Source organism: Spea bombifrons, chromosome 3, assembly GCF_027358695.1.
Source record: "Spea bombifrons isolate aSpeBom1 chromosome 3, aSpeBom1.2.pri, whole genome shotgun sequence".
NCBI lineage: Eukaryota > Metazoa > Chordata > Amphibia > Anura > Pelobatidae > Spea > Spea bombifrons.
The window spans coordinates 121,000,232-121,013,714 of NC_071089.1; the positions used below are offsets into that span (position 1 = coordinate 121,000,232).

General features: G+C 54.0%; 1 protein-coding gene across 1 annotated transcript; it reads right to left on the minus strand.

Annotated features, from left to right (window-relative positions):
- Positions 1–6,089: 6,089 nt before the first annotated feature.
- LOC128484207 (uncharacterized) lies at positions 6,090–10,254 on the minus strand. Its single transcript, XM_053460527.1, has 8 exons — positions 9,246–10,254; positions 8,629–8,763; positions 8,233–8,444; positions 7,846–7,972; positions 7,606–7,701; positions 7,231–7,332; positions 6,879–6,983; positions 6,090–6,689 (listed from the first exon to the last, which is right to left on the minus strand). Exons 1-8 carry the CDS (start codon positions 10,252–10,254, stop codon positions 6,190–6,192), a joined length of 2,286 nt encoding a protein of 761 aa, XP_053316502.1. The 3' UTR covers positions 6,090–6,189.
- Positions 10,255–13,483: the final 3,229 nt, after the last annotated feature.

Below are 13,483 nucleotides of genomic sequence, written 5' to 3' on the forward strand. Positions count from 1 at the left end.
TAATCCGGGGGAGACCTTTCCAGGCTCCGTCCCGGGGGGAGCCGATCGGCCTCCACGGAGCTCCATCCATCATCGTTCCCGTTTATAGAATGAGGGTCCGTCCTCCTCACCCACCTGACCGAGAGTCAGGACACTTGTCATGTACTACGGGCCGGCGGGGTGCGGGCTGCGGGCTGCGGCTCCGTGCCCTGCGCGGTATGTAAGGGTTCTCCGGCACACGTGGGGTATTAGTACAGGAGCCTCGCTCACGGTTTGCCCCAGAGGCGCCAAAGGCTCCACCCTCCCTCCACCGCTTCATCTGGGCAGAGTCTTCTTCTCCTTTGGAGGCTGTGAGACGACCCGCGGTCTCTTCAGCAGACAGCCGGCCGCGATCTTGGTCAGAAGACGAGACGGACCTGAGAGGAGCGAGCGAAAGCGGGAAGCGAAGAGATGGACCCGCGAGGAGCGAGCGAAAGCGGGAAGCGAAGAGACGGACCTGCGAGGAGCGAGCGAAAGCGGGAAGCGAAGAGACGGACCCGCGAAGAGCGAGCGAGAGCGGGAAGCGAAGAGACGGACCTGCGAGGAGTGAGCGAAAGCGGGAAGCGAAGAGACGGACCCGCGAGGAGCGAGCGAAAACGGGAAGCGAAGAGACGGACATGCGAAGAGCGAGCGAAAGCGGGAAGCGTTACCCCCCTGGCTCACATACATGAAGAAAAGTGACCCCCGTTTTGGGGGCGCGGAGGAAATGTTCCCCCTTTCTGAGGGACTTTGGGGGTTTCTTTGCCTTCTTCTGGATGAACGGCGAGGTCGGACTTCAGGGACCTTTTTTTTTTTTTTTTTTATTGTTTATTTATTATTAATTTATTTAAGTCGTGTCGGAAACGTGCAGGTCAGGAAAGTCGAGCGCTTACCTGTGACCCCCGCCCCCCATTACACGCGTGTGGATACATGTAGGCTGGGTCATACGTGGAGGGCCACCATAAAAGCGCTCCGGCCTCTTCCCGTAACTGCCCCCATGACAAGCGCCTTCTATATAACCTGATTTTGTACAGGGCTCTGTATTTTGGGAGCTCCGCGATCTTTGGGGCCCCCGAGTCCAGACTCACCACGGATGGGGGGGGATTCATACCGCGGCCTGTTAATGGAGAACGGACATTTGTTAACCAGAGAGGATTTTGCCCTCGATCTCCGGTGGGGTGGGGGGCAAATTTAGACCCCTGGAGGAAATAAAGACAGAAACCTGGTTTAAAAGCTCGCGGCGGGGGCCAGTCCGGGCCGGGGAGCAGCGTGAAGGAGCAGCCCGGTGGCGTCTCTTTAGCTGGACTGCGTGTGGGCCGCTGCCTGGGGCTCGATCGCCTTTATGGCGGCTCCTCGCTTCATTCCACCGATCCACGGAAAAGCGAAGACGCCCGAGTCCTTCCACGCATTTTCTAGATTGTCAGCTCCTGTGAGCAGAGTCTTCCTCACCTTTTTCTTTCCAAACGGATATGGGATGCAGTACTCGTCTCCTCTTCACTCATTGTACAGCGCCGCGGAATATGATGGCGATATATAAATAACACATTGTACAGCGCTGCAGAGTATGATGGCGATATATAAATAACACATTGTACAGCGCTGCGGAGTATGACGGCGATATATAAATAATAACACATTGTACAGCGCTGCGGAGTATGACGGTGATATATAAATAATAATAACACATTGTACAGCGCTGCGGAGTATGACGGTGATATATAAAACAACAAGAAGAGATCTGCCCTTTAAACGAGGACGGCGAGGAGACGGCGACCAATGAGACGAGAGCCACGTTTAGTAATAAAAGGTTTATTGCTTTCATTCTGAGCGCAGTATCTCAAACAGCCCCCCCGAAGGAATGATCGTTCTGCCCGCGGAGTGGAAACTACCCCAGCAGGGGCCGGACGCAGCCACGAGGGGGGCACGAGAGCTCAAATCCGTATGGCAGGCGTCCGGCCCGGCCAGGCAGTGAAATGCGTCGGTACAAACAGAACATCACTCACTGATTTATCTATACATTATACAGGGCCTAAGAAAAATGTCGGTGCGCTAAGCTAGTCACAGGCTCAAATAATACAAATGTGTAATACGAGGCCTACCAAACAGGTGTAAGCATGCTGCAAATACAGTGTATTGTTTATATATTTGTTGCCAACTTTATTAGGGTAAGAAGCGCAGACAGTTTTTGCTTTTTGTATACATTGTACAGCCAATACACTGTTTTTGCAGCATGCTTACACCTGTTTGGTAGGCCTCGTATTACACATTTGTATTATTTGAGCCTGTGACTAGCTTAGCGCACCGACATTTTTCTTTTCCGTTTGCACATATTTGAGGTTGTTGGCTCCTCATCAGTCTGGTTGCAGCTTGCAGTCCAGGGGTTAATGGGGAGGAGGTTTTAATTGCACCTCCCCCAACACATTAATAAGGTTTTGGTAGCCGTATAAACTGCTTTGTGTGCCCACTATGTAGGAGGTGAGAGTCGGTTCTCACCCTATTGAGAGTGCGCCTTGACGTGGAGGGTGAGCTTAATTATGCTTTGGCCAATTCATATAACCAAAACCTCTCATTTATATTATGTTTATAGATTTGTTGCCAACTTTATTAGGGTGCGAGGCGCAGACAGTTTTTGTTTCTATTATACAGGGCCTGCTCGGCCCTTCCTGCAGGAGAAGCTCCCTGGGCCGGCTCTTCATTAACCCCAGAGTTAAGGAATAAACCAGACGACGAAAGGTCTGATTAAGCTGCTGCAGGGACCCGGGTAATGAGATTGTGTAACGATTAATAATAAATACGGCAGGAGCTCGATTAACCCGTCGAGTGCCGAATGGCAGCGCCTGCCCGTCAGGGAATGCAAAAAACAAATGAAAAAATTCTGAACGCACGTTGGGATACCGGGTAATAAATACATATAACCCCTTTGTTACCCTACAGACGTACAAGTACGTCCTAAAGGTAATATTGCCATGCTTTTTGTGGACGTACCTGTACGTCTGTAGGGTAATGAGTATGTCATGAGTTTTGCTATTGCCAGCATCATGGAGCGCGGTCTAGTCTGTGGAGGAGAGGAGGGACTCGGTCGGGCCGGTCTAGACCCTGCTGAGATCTGATTGCTTCCCCCTGCTGGCTGGCGGCATACATTGCAATCGGCTCTGGAAGGCAATATGGAGCCCCGCTTGCTGATCACAGTGTAATCATGTGTCACGCCCCCCCCACACACACAATCACAGTGTAATCATGTGTCCCCCCCAGACAAAACGTAAAACAAGAAGAAAAAAGTTGGAGTTTTTTTTAGTATAAGTTTTAATGAAATATAAAATTAAAATAGAAAACAAAACAATGAGCTCAGTGATGTCATTGTGACATCACTGGCATACATAAACTGTACGAGAGATCCCCGACACCCCGCTGCCGTATAACCGTACCCCCTATTCACTACAAGCCAGAAATATTAAAAATACGACCCTAAAGGGTGCTATGTAAGGGATGGGGGAGGGGTCTGTTTGCAGTCGGGGGATGCGCCCAACATAAATTAGGTCATTTGTCAAAAATTCTAGGCAGAAAATGTATTTTTTTTTAGGTTTTATTTTTTTTAGTGTGTTTCTATGGTTTCAAACAAAAGCTCTATTTCTTCTGGGGGGGAAAAAACACAGAAAAGGGGAATCTTCAACTTACATAAGATAAAAACAGCAAAAAACCAAAATAACCCAAAAAAATGTGCAGTACGTGGGACACTAAAAACCTTGGCACGGGAAGGGTTAAAGCAGGGAGTGAAATGAAAGCGGCACAGACGTGAAACGACACCCCCCCCCCGACGCGGGTTACGGCGTTCAGGGAGCTGCGCAGGGGGAGGAGAGCATTTCAGGCCCTCCACGGATCTTACGCAATACTTATATACACGCACACTCACACTCATACAGCCTCTACACAATACCTATATATACACACACACACACTCATACTCACACAGCCTCCGCAGACCCTACGCAATACCTATATATACTCACACAGCCTCTACAGACCCTACGCAATACCTATTTATACACACACACTCGTACTCACACTCATACTCACACTCATACTCACACTCATACTCGCACACAGCCTCTACAGACCCTACGCAAAACCTATATATACACACACTCATACTCACACAGCCTCCACGCAATACCTATACACACACACTCACACACAGCCTCCACAGACCCTACGCAATACCTATATAGTTATACATACACTCACACACTCACACACTCACACACTCACACACTCACACACTCACACACTCACACACTCACACACTCACACACAGCCTCCAAGGACCCGGGGAAAGCGAGAAAGTTATATAAAAAAAAAAAAAAAAAAAAAAAAACACTTCTGAAAATGTGCAGTCCGGCCGGTACCAAGGCAGCAAATGCGACGCTGGCAGGCTGATCCTTGTAGCTAATACTCCGGCGGGAAGGGCGATATATCTGTATGTGTACATAGCGTCTGTCACCCAACGGCACAGGGATAAGCCGGGGCGCCCGAGCCTTCCACCGGCAGAGACCGGCGACGTCTAAAGGGATAGAACCACATTTACTCCGCTACATAAAAACTGCTGGGGGTGAGAGATCCGCCGCCCAACTGAGAAGAGCCATTTAACCTCTCCCTGACTGCAGTGAAAACAAACAGCGGGGGGCCAACCCGGGACCGCCACGCGAAAAGGGCGGCTGTACCAACGTAACCGTATTGTGGCCGGTCCGGCGGGGCTAAAGCATGCGCAGGATATCGAAGGAAAAAGGCACTAAAGGGTTTTATCTCCAAGACGTGGGGTGTTTGCAAGGGCCACGGTAACCGCTCGGGTCAGAGGGGGCCCCGGAGGCTTCCAGCGGGTCAGAGGGGGCCATTGGCCGAGGTGTTCCGCTGTGAGAAGTGTAAGAAGTCTGGCGGTGAGCCCGCCAAGCCCCTCCGCGGGTAACCTTATACCGTTACGAGGAGCCGGAAGCATCTGGAAAACAAGGCGACGTCTACGGCCGACACGTTAAAAACATCAGGACAGCACACGCTACCGCGGGATACACGCACACGCTACCGCGGGGCACACGCTACCGCGGGGCACACGCTACCGCGGGGCACACGCTACCGCGGGGCACACGCTACCGCGGGGCACACGCTACCGCGGGGCACACGCTACCGCGGGGCACACGCTACCGCGGGGCACACGCTACCGCGGGGCACACGCTACCGCGGGGCACACGCTACCGCGGGGCACACGCTACCGCGTGGGGCACACGCTACCGCGGGGCACACGCTACCGCGGGGCACACGCTGTGGGAAGACCACCATAAACCGGCCCATACGGACGGCCTACAGACATCACTGCTCCCCTCCTTCCGGATCTGGCCCCCCCCCCCCCCCCGTCTCCTTGGAAGCGGCCGGGGAAGAGAGGACTCTGGGAAGAGCGAGGATTAAGGCACAAACCCTGCCTGTGCCGGTAACCATACACGCCGAATGTCTGGATCCTTCAGAACAAGTCCTGCAGCTCAGAGCGCGGCCATTCCAAACAGGTTTCCACCCCCAAGAACCCCAAGGGCTACAACACGGGACCCGTCTGCAGACCCCCGGCTAGACTGCCTGCCCAGACTTCAAGCTTAATCAGTCGTTGGTCTCGTCTTAGATTCAGGAGCCGTATGTCTATCCCATGCATGTTTAATACCCCCGCTGTATTAAAAATGCATCATTATCTGCCCCGGCACGTAGGGCTAAAACCATCCGCGGCCGTTATCTATCTGCGGTTTGGGCTCGAGCGGAGGCAGGGGTAAAACGATTATTAAAAGTATAGGGGGGCCGTGGGATGGAAGGAGAATTACCCAAGAGGGGGGCAGATAGGGGCAGAAGCTCTCATTCAGCCTCTGTGCATCGCGGCATCATCACAAGCGACCCAAAAACAGTTTAAAGAGTTAAATTCCCCCCAAAGCCACGGACTCTCGCGCTGCCGAGTCTCCCCGGGCTGAGCGACCACAGAAGCATCCGGAAAGTTTTGGGAACGTCCACTGTGCAAGGATTGGATGGGGCGGAAAGTAACTGCCCCCCCCCGACGCTCAGCTCATTTTAATCCGCTCGGCTTTGGTGGAAACGGAGTTAAAAACCTTAAAAAAGAGTCAATAAATAAAATCCAGTGTGGATACCGCGGCGGCCGGCGCTCCGCGCTCACCCCACCGGTCCTTGCATGGGATGAGGGTAACCGGAATCCCCGGGGCCGTCGGTAAAGCGGAACGTCTGGGCAAAGTTCGCCTCGATCTCGGTGCAGGCGGAGCGGTTAAAGAGGGGGTGCAGGTTAAGGGTGCCGCCGCACTGAGGGCACGGGAGGGCCATCCCCGGCACGGGCGCCTTCACCTGGATGGACCGGTCGCTGAAGCTCCGGTCGCAGAGGTCGCACTGGTAAACCTTCTCGTGGGGCATCCAGTCCGACTGGTCCAGCAGGCCGGGGTTCTGGCACACGAGCCGGTGCTTGGCATCCTCCTGACAGTCGGCGAGGCCCCCGTCATCCGCGTGCCGGCTCTGCTCGGTGCTCCTTCTCTGAGGAGGGCGCCTCTTCCTTTTTCCAGGACGGGGAACCTCGGAGTAGATGGGGTTGTACATGGTGGACATGTCCGGGGCGGGCTCCTTAAACGGGGAGGGGATGGAGTGCAAAGCGTGGGCTCCTTCGTCTGCGCGACAGAAAAGCAACAAATTAACCAAAAAACAAACAGCCAGATCCTTCCTGGGAGCAGAATAATTCTACGAGGGCCAAGCAGGGACAGGGAGCGCGGACACCTGGCTCACGCTAGAGAAAAAAAGACCAAGAAGAGAGAGAGCGAGAAGGAAGTGGATGTGGAAACGTCCTGCTGGAGACGCACCTGGATCACCGGGCAGCACCTGGTCCTTCGCATCTTCGGAAGAACTCAGATCCTGCTCCTCTCGGAAGACCCACAAGGAAAGGTCCGGGTCAAACACCGGCAGACCTGCGCGGAGAGAGGCAGCAGACCAATGAGGACTCAACCCAAACAGACAAGCGCTCACGGGTCACACAGACACGGCCCGTTCCTGCGCGTATCCGATCTACCCCACGGGTGATGTATCAGGGGCAGACGCGTCAGAAGACTTATTCCTCATCTGCCCCGGCATGTCAGAAATGTCTGCCCCCATCTGAGAGCAGAGCTCGTGGCCACAGATAAAATCACCCCAGGTTTTACGTGAACTCACTGGAACTTGACGTGTCCATCTCCTCCACCTCCTTCTCCGGCACCTCCAAATCCTTCCAGTCCGAAACGTCATCGTTCTTAATCCTCAGCAAGATATCCGGGCTGAAGCCTTCCGGGGAGGAAAAACAAAAAAAGACGGTCAGCGCTTCCTGAGCGAAAAGAGACACCGCAAGCCACAAGCGTCGTTCAACGTCACCCCCAACCCAAAACGAGTGCCTGCGCACGCTCTGCCCGCATCTACAGCCCCCTGCTTTGCTCGTCGCGTTAGAAACCCAAGAACACACAATAAAGTACGTTCTTCCTCTAACAGGAGCCAATCCCAGCTCCGACACGACCGGTCACGGTAAAGAACACACGGAAGAGACGTGGTGGACATGCTTACCGGTGCTCGGGGCAGACTTGTCCTCGCTCGGGCTCTTTCTGCCAGGATCCCGCTCTTTAATCTTCAGCAGAACGTCTGAATTCTCTATGGTGTAGCCTGGCGGCAGGAGACGGCGCGTGCGTTAATTATAGCCATTTGTTACATTTGTAGAACCACCCCCCCCAAAAAACGAGGGAAGATCCTCTGCCCCGAAACAAAACAAAGAAAAAAAAAGGAAAGCCCCAATCGTCTCGCGCTTACCCATGGCCCGGAGAGCCGCGTGGATCTCCTTCATCACGTTCTTATACAGCTCCTTCCGCCAGTCCTCCAGCAAACCCCACTCCTCGGCCGAGAAGTAGGCCGCCACGTCGTGGAACGCCACCGACACCTGGAACGGGCCAATCAAAGCGTAGTCGCATTTAGCTGCCGCACCGGGCAGTATGACAGAGGATACGATGCCTGGCGTGCACACAGAGCGGGAGCGGGGGCGGGGGGGCTGTTGGGTGAAGGGTCCATGGGTCTTGGCCACCATGACGGTTATTGTCCACCGACCCCCCCCCCCCGTAATTGCCCCATGAGATCAGCTGTACCTGAAGTATAGGGTTAGGACCAACGTGCAGATTTCATGCAGTCGCCAGAAGGACTCACCTGACCCTCGTACAAGTTCTTCTCCCCAGAATCTGGCCCGGGGCTCAGGGGGGTTTCTGGCTCCATGTCCCATTCATCTTTAATCTTCTTGTTGAGGCTGAAGCCAGATGAACAGAGCCTAGAACGCGGGAGTCTACTGCGCGACGCGCCGCTCCGGCTACCGTACTGGGCGTCCGCATCCGAAACGTCATCGAGGCCGAAGGAGTCCGGATCTGTGCCCAGGAGGAACAGAAACACCGGGTAAATATCACACGTACCTGAACGAGGCCTACAAAACGCTGCCACTTATTAACCACAGACCCAACCCAACTGTTTGGGGGGGGGCGTTTAAACATTAACATGGAAAGCAGGTCTGGCGGCAGCCTGTGGCAGGGCCAGCATTAGCTATTCAATTACCTGCTCTTAAGGTCCCCCCCACATCCTTACAAACAGCTGCCGGGACCATAAACATCAACTTAACAATAGGGAAGAGAACAATGGGGACAATGAGAACAGCCCCGGGGGAAGGGGGGCTGGACAGCACCGGGCCTGCTGCCGAAGACACGGGTAGCGGGCCACAAGGGGTAACAGATGAGGGAGCCCGGGACCCCATACACAGGTACTGGGGGCCCCTCGCCTGATGACAGCCCCGACCCCAGCTATTCCATGAAGCAGAAGCTCGCTGGGCTCTGCTTTTCATAGAGTAATGTGGAGTCGGGTAGATGAAGCTGCAGCTCCCTCTGCGGAATAAACAGCTGCAGCTTTATATAAGTCAATCACCCGTTAAAGAGACGGCACCGGAAGCGGCAGATGCCTGCGGGGGCAGCTGTACTGACTCGCAAGACGTCCCCCTGAAATAGAACAGACAGCAATCCACAGCCTGACCATTCATGGAAGCCGGCAGGTGCAGCTGAACTCAATCTATCAGCTCAGCTCCAGCTTAAGAGCTCCAGCCACAGAGATCCATATAAAACAACAAAGAGGAGACCAGGGGGCCGTTCAGACGAACCACCCGGCCCCCGTCCGCTACGTACCCTCATTCACCGACGCATGGCCATTGCTGCCGTTGTTCATGGAGCGGCGGTCTCGCCGGGTCTTGCTTCTCAGAGATAGGACGTTGCCCATCACGTTGGATGTCTTCATGGGACTGTGGTTGGTGATCTTCTTCTCGGGGGACAGCCCCGCGGCCGCCTTTAGGTTTTTCATGATGCTGCGGATCCTGCACTCCCCCATGGGGAGGTTTTTAAACCAGCACGCGTACCCCGGTCGGCAGTCGGGCTGGGGGGTGAGGTAGAAGGGGGCATCCTTACATTTCATCTTAACCGGTCGCTCCACGGAGTACTTCTCGTAGGCTTTCACCACGTCCCTCTCCGGCTGCTCCGGGCTCTCGTAGATCTGCATTCTCATGGTCTGGTTGGGATGGAGCTTCCCAGAGCTTCTGCCGGGAGCCAGCTTCTTGATGTGCTCCAGGTACTTCCTCCCCCTGGAGTCAGCTTTCAGGGTTATATCCCCCCACTTCAGGTTGTGCTGCTCCATGGTCCGCAAACTGAAGTGGAGACCGATGTTGAAGAACAGCATGTGCAGCAGAGCGCTGGGGTTGTGGAGCCCGATGGTCCCCGTGGAGTACAGCAGCTCGATCTCCCGCTCGGTTAGAGGCTCCGCTTGGTTGGGGTGGTTTCCCTTCCCGATGGTCTTCAGGTAGCTCTGCTTTTCCTTCATGGCTTTCACCGTCTTCTGGAACATGGTCTCCTTGAATCGGTAGATGGCGTAGGGGTAGCCCGACCTCTCGAAGTGGCGGTCCAGGCTGCCCAAGATGCCGCGCAGCGTGCCCGGTTCGTACTCCGAGCCGTCCTGCTTGCGGTGGGTGCAGATGAAGTTGGCGAGGTGGTCATCGAGCTCCTCCACTGGGATCTTTAGCAGCTCCCTCTCCTCGCAGACCCTGGCCAGGTACGAGTGGATGATGCGGAGGTCGAACTTGGTCTTCTTCAGGGTGTTCTTGTTGTCCATCGTGCTGTGCTCCTCCGCTATCCTTTGGTGCTCCATGAATCACCGTTTGCTTACAGGAAGTGAAACCGGCATCCACCGGCACTCAGACACTGGATAGAAAAAGGCCGAGACCACCTAGGATCCGTCACATCCCTATGATGCCACTCAGGAGCACCCAGATGACGTCACACCCCGCCGGCAGTAAACCTCAACTGCCTCAGAACGATAACATCACGAGCTCTTCTTTATAATAACGGGCCCCGGACTACATGGTCTAACAAGAGCGCCCGTGACGAAACGCGCCGTATGATGCAATCCCCGCCACGCCGGGGGCCACAACAATCGGAACCAAAAGTGAGCAAATCCCGCGAGAAGCAGCAGTTCCTCGCGGCACTGGGCCGATGCGAACTCTCCCTACTGGGCATGCGTTCAGTGGTTGGGGGCGGAGTCTGCGCAGTGCGCGCCCTTCCGACGTGCTCCTTTCGAGCATGCGCAGACTTCAACGGTGTGTCAGCGGCGAGTACTGGCAGATGCGCCGCGCGTGCGCAGAACTCGGACAACAGCTCGGTGATCATTTGACAGGAAATAACCCTGATCGTCGTTTCGGGGCTCATCCTGTCCCAGCCGGGTCGCTAGTTCGGTTTAACCCCTTCTCACCCAAAAGGGAAACGTGTCAATTTCGGCATCACTTACTGTATTAATTAGCTGAGGGATCGGGTAACGAGCGAACTGCATGATCATTAATGGGAGTGCTGCGGGAGCCGGCCTGCATTACTGCATTCAACGAGGTGCTCGTGTGTTCTCCGCATTGTACAGCGCTGCGGCCTCTGTTGGTGCTGCGAAAAACCAAAGAGGGTAACAATTTGAGCTCCGGCAAAGCGGTCGGCAGCAGAGGCAGATATAACCCGGAGGCAGCCCACCCGGTTTGTGCCTTATTACCATGCCCGGGAACTGTCATGGATCTTTGCCCCAGTCTCGGGGTGAAGGGGCAGATTTTCCGTGTGTCCGCCAACGTCTACCCAGCTTCCTCATAAAATGGGATTTTGTCCGGTAAAATTTTCATTATAAATGCATCAGGTGATGAGATGTGGGCTTTATTCACTAAGCTGTACGCGGGGGCGTTGTGGAAGTTGAAACGTTATCTCACGGACCTCGCTGCGTGATAAAGGGCTGAATATAAAAAAACTTCCACCGATCACGTGAATAAATGAAGAAAATATTTATATCTCCTACACGTAAACGCACTCCTCACAAGTGTTGATATAGTAGATATGTCAAAAATGAGGCGCAAGAAACGTGGGAAAAAATAAAAAAGCTAATAGTGTAATAAGTAAGTGCACGGTGATAAATATCAGTGTTAAATGCGTTGGAGACAGCCCATCGAGAATCACCGTGGCTTTAGATCTTCTTACAGTCTGGAATATACCGTATTGGCTCGGATATAGGCCGCACCCTAAAAGTTTGGTGCTTTTTTAAAGAAAAAGTTTTGTTATAGATATGCTGCCACTCTGTCCCCCCCACCCCCGAGATATTCTGCCACTCTGCCCCCCCCCGATATCCTGCCACTCTGCCCCCCCACCCCCGAGATATGCTGCCATTCTGCCCCCCCCCCAGACTTACCAGAGCAGACTCCCAGGTGTCTTGCGGGGCCGGCGGGGGACATTTACGCAATACGCGTATACAACTTCCGGTGCCGGCACTTCCGCTGAGTGCCGGCACCGGAAGTTGTATACGCGTATTGCGTAGATGTCCCCCGCCGGCCCCGCAAGGCACCCGGGAGTCTGCTCTGGTAAGTCTTGGGGGCAGAGGTAAAACGCATCGTGCGGACGTTCACCAGCTGCGGCGATGCGAGCGTAAACAACCTCCGCTGCCGGCACGTCAACACGATGTGCTTTAACAATCTCCCGTGCCGGGACTCCCCTCGTGGGAGATTGTTAAAGCACATCGTGCAGACGTGCCGGCAGTGGAGGCTGTTTACGCTCGCATGGCTGCAGCCGGTGAACGTCTGCGCGATGCGCTTAGATAATCTCCCATGCCGGGACTCCCCCCGTGGGAAGTGATGGCAGGGGAGGCTGTCTGAGCGTATCAGAGAGTAGGATACGAGTCCCCTGCAGCGCTGCGGGGGATCTGCATCCTAACCCTGCTGCCTGCCCAGCGCCCGGAACTGCATGTCCCGGGCGCCAGACCTCGAATATAGGCCGCACCCCCACTTTAAAGTCTCTCTTAGAGTTATGCCATCTCTTTTATACGTTTTTTACCTTTGTTTATTGAAAGTGATTCGTAGACACTGCACCGTTTGGGTACGTCTATATATATTCCAGACTTTAAGAAGATCTGAAGCCACGGTGATTCTCGATGAGCCTTCTCCAATGCTTTCTTTGTGAGTGCATTCAACACTGATAAAGGGCTGACCCTGGAGAGCTTCACCTGCAGGAAGGGCCGAGCTGGCCCTGTGTAATGTATGGATCATTTGGTGAAATCCCCCCATATTAACTATACATTATGCAGGACTGACCACGCATTTCTTGCATATTATCTTTTATTATTATTATCTTTTATTTCTAGATGTTATTTTCCCTGGGAGAGGTGGCGATGTCCTTGTATTGTCCCCTTTTGTCGAGTTCTTTGCGATAAGTCCTGCTTCGTAGCGTATAATCTCCATGCGACTTTTTGACGGAGCGGAAATGTGGAAAACGTTCTCATAAGACCTCTAGGAACCTTTGGTTTTTGGTTTAGCGTCCTCCGCGCCCGTTCTTTGACATTTTCAGTTTCCGCCTCCTCCTTGGAACAGGGCTGGCGATGTTGGAGGCAAATCCTTCGCACTCTCACCTCCATGGCCTTTGCGGAATCTTCCATCTGTGCCGACCGGCTCCCCGATTCAGTGATTCCAGCGGCTCCGAGCGGAACAATACCGGCTCTGGAAATGTGTCTAATAGCCACGGTGTTCTCCTCGTAGCATAAAAAAGGCGCCGTTGGATCGCCTGTGGGTGAGATTGAGGTCAGGATGGCTCCAGCTTCAGTAGTCCGGACGCAGAGCAGAAAATAGAAATGTTGAAGGCAAGAATATTTGGTTAAGGACGTATCATTATAACTATTATTATTTGAATCTCGCGTTTCAATCACGTTCCTCGTTTGAAGTTCATTTGACGTCTCTGGGTTGACCTGGAGTCTCCGGGTGAAGCACTGCCATCCAGGTCTCCTGGTCGGTTTCCTATTTCTCCAGGCAGGGGGCGGGCAGTATTTAACCACGCCCACTTTCCCTATCATAGCCCATCCCCTATTTGCA

Bases quoted from the DNA above. Each gene is read 5' to 3' on its own strand.
- LOC128484207 (XM_053460527.1), bottom strand. From the start codon at position 10,254: ATGGAGCACCAAAGGATAGCGGAGGAGCACAGCACGATGGACAACAAG. The intron at 8,445-8,628 runs GTAATTGAATAG...TCCTGGGCACAG, and splicing joins GGGGGGGACCTTAAGAGCAG to ATCCGGACTCCTTCGGCCTC. The intron at 7,973-8,232 runs GTGAGTCCTTCT...GGCCCGTTCCAG, and splicing joins AGAACTTGTACGAGGGTCAG to GTGTCGGTGGCGTTCCACGA.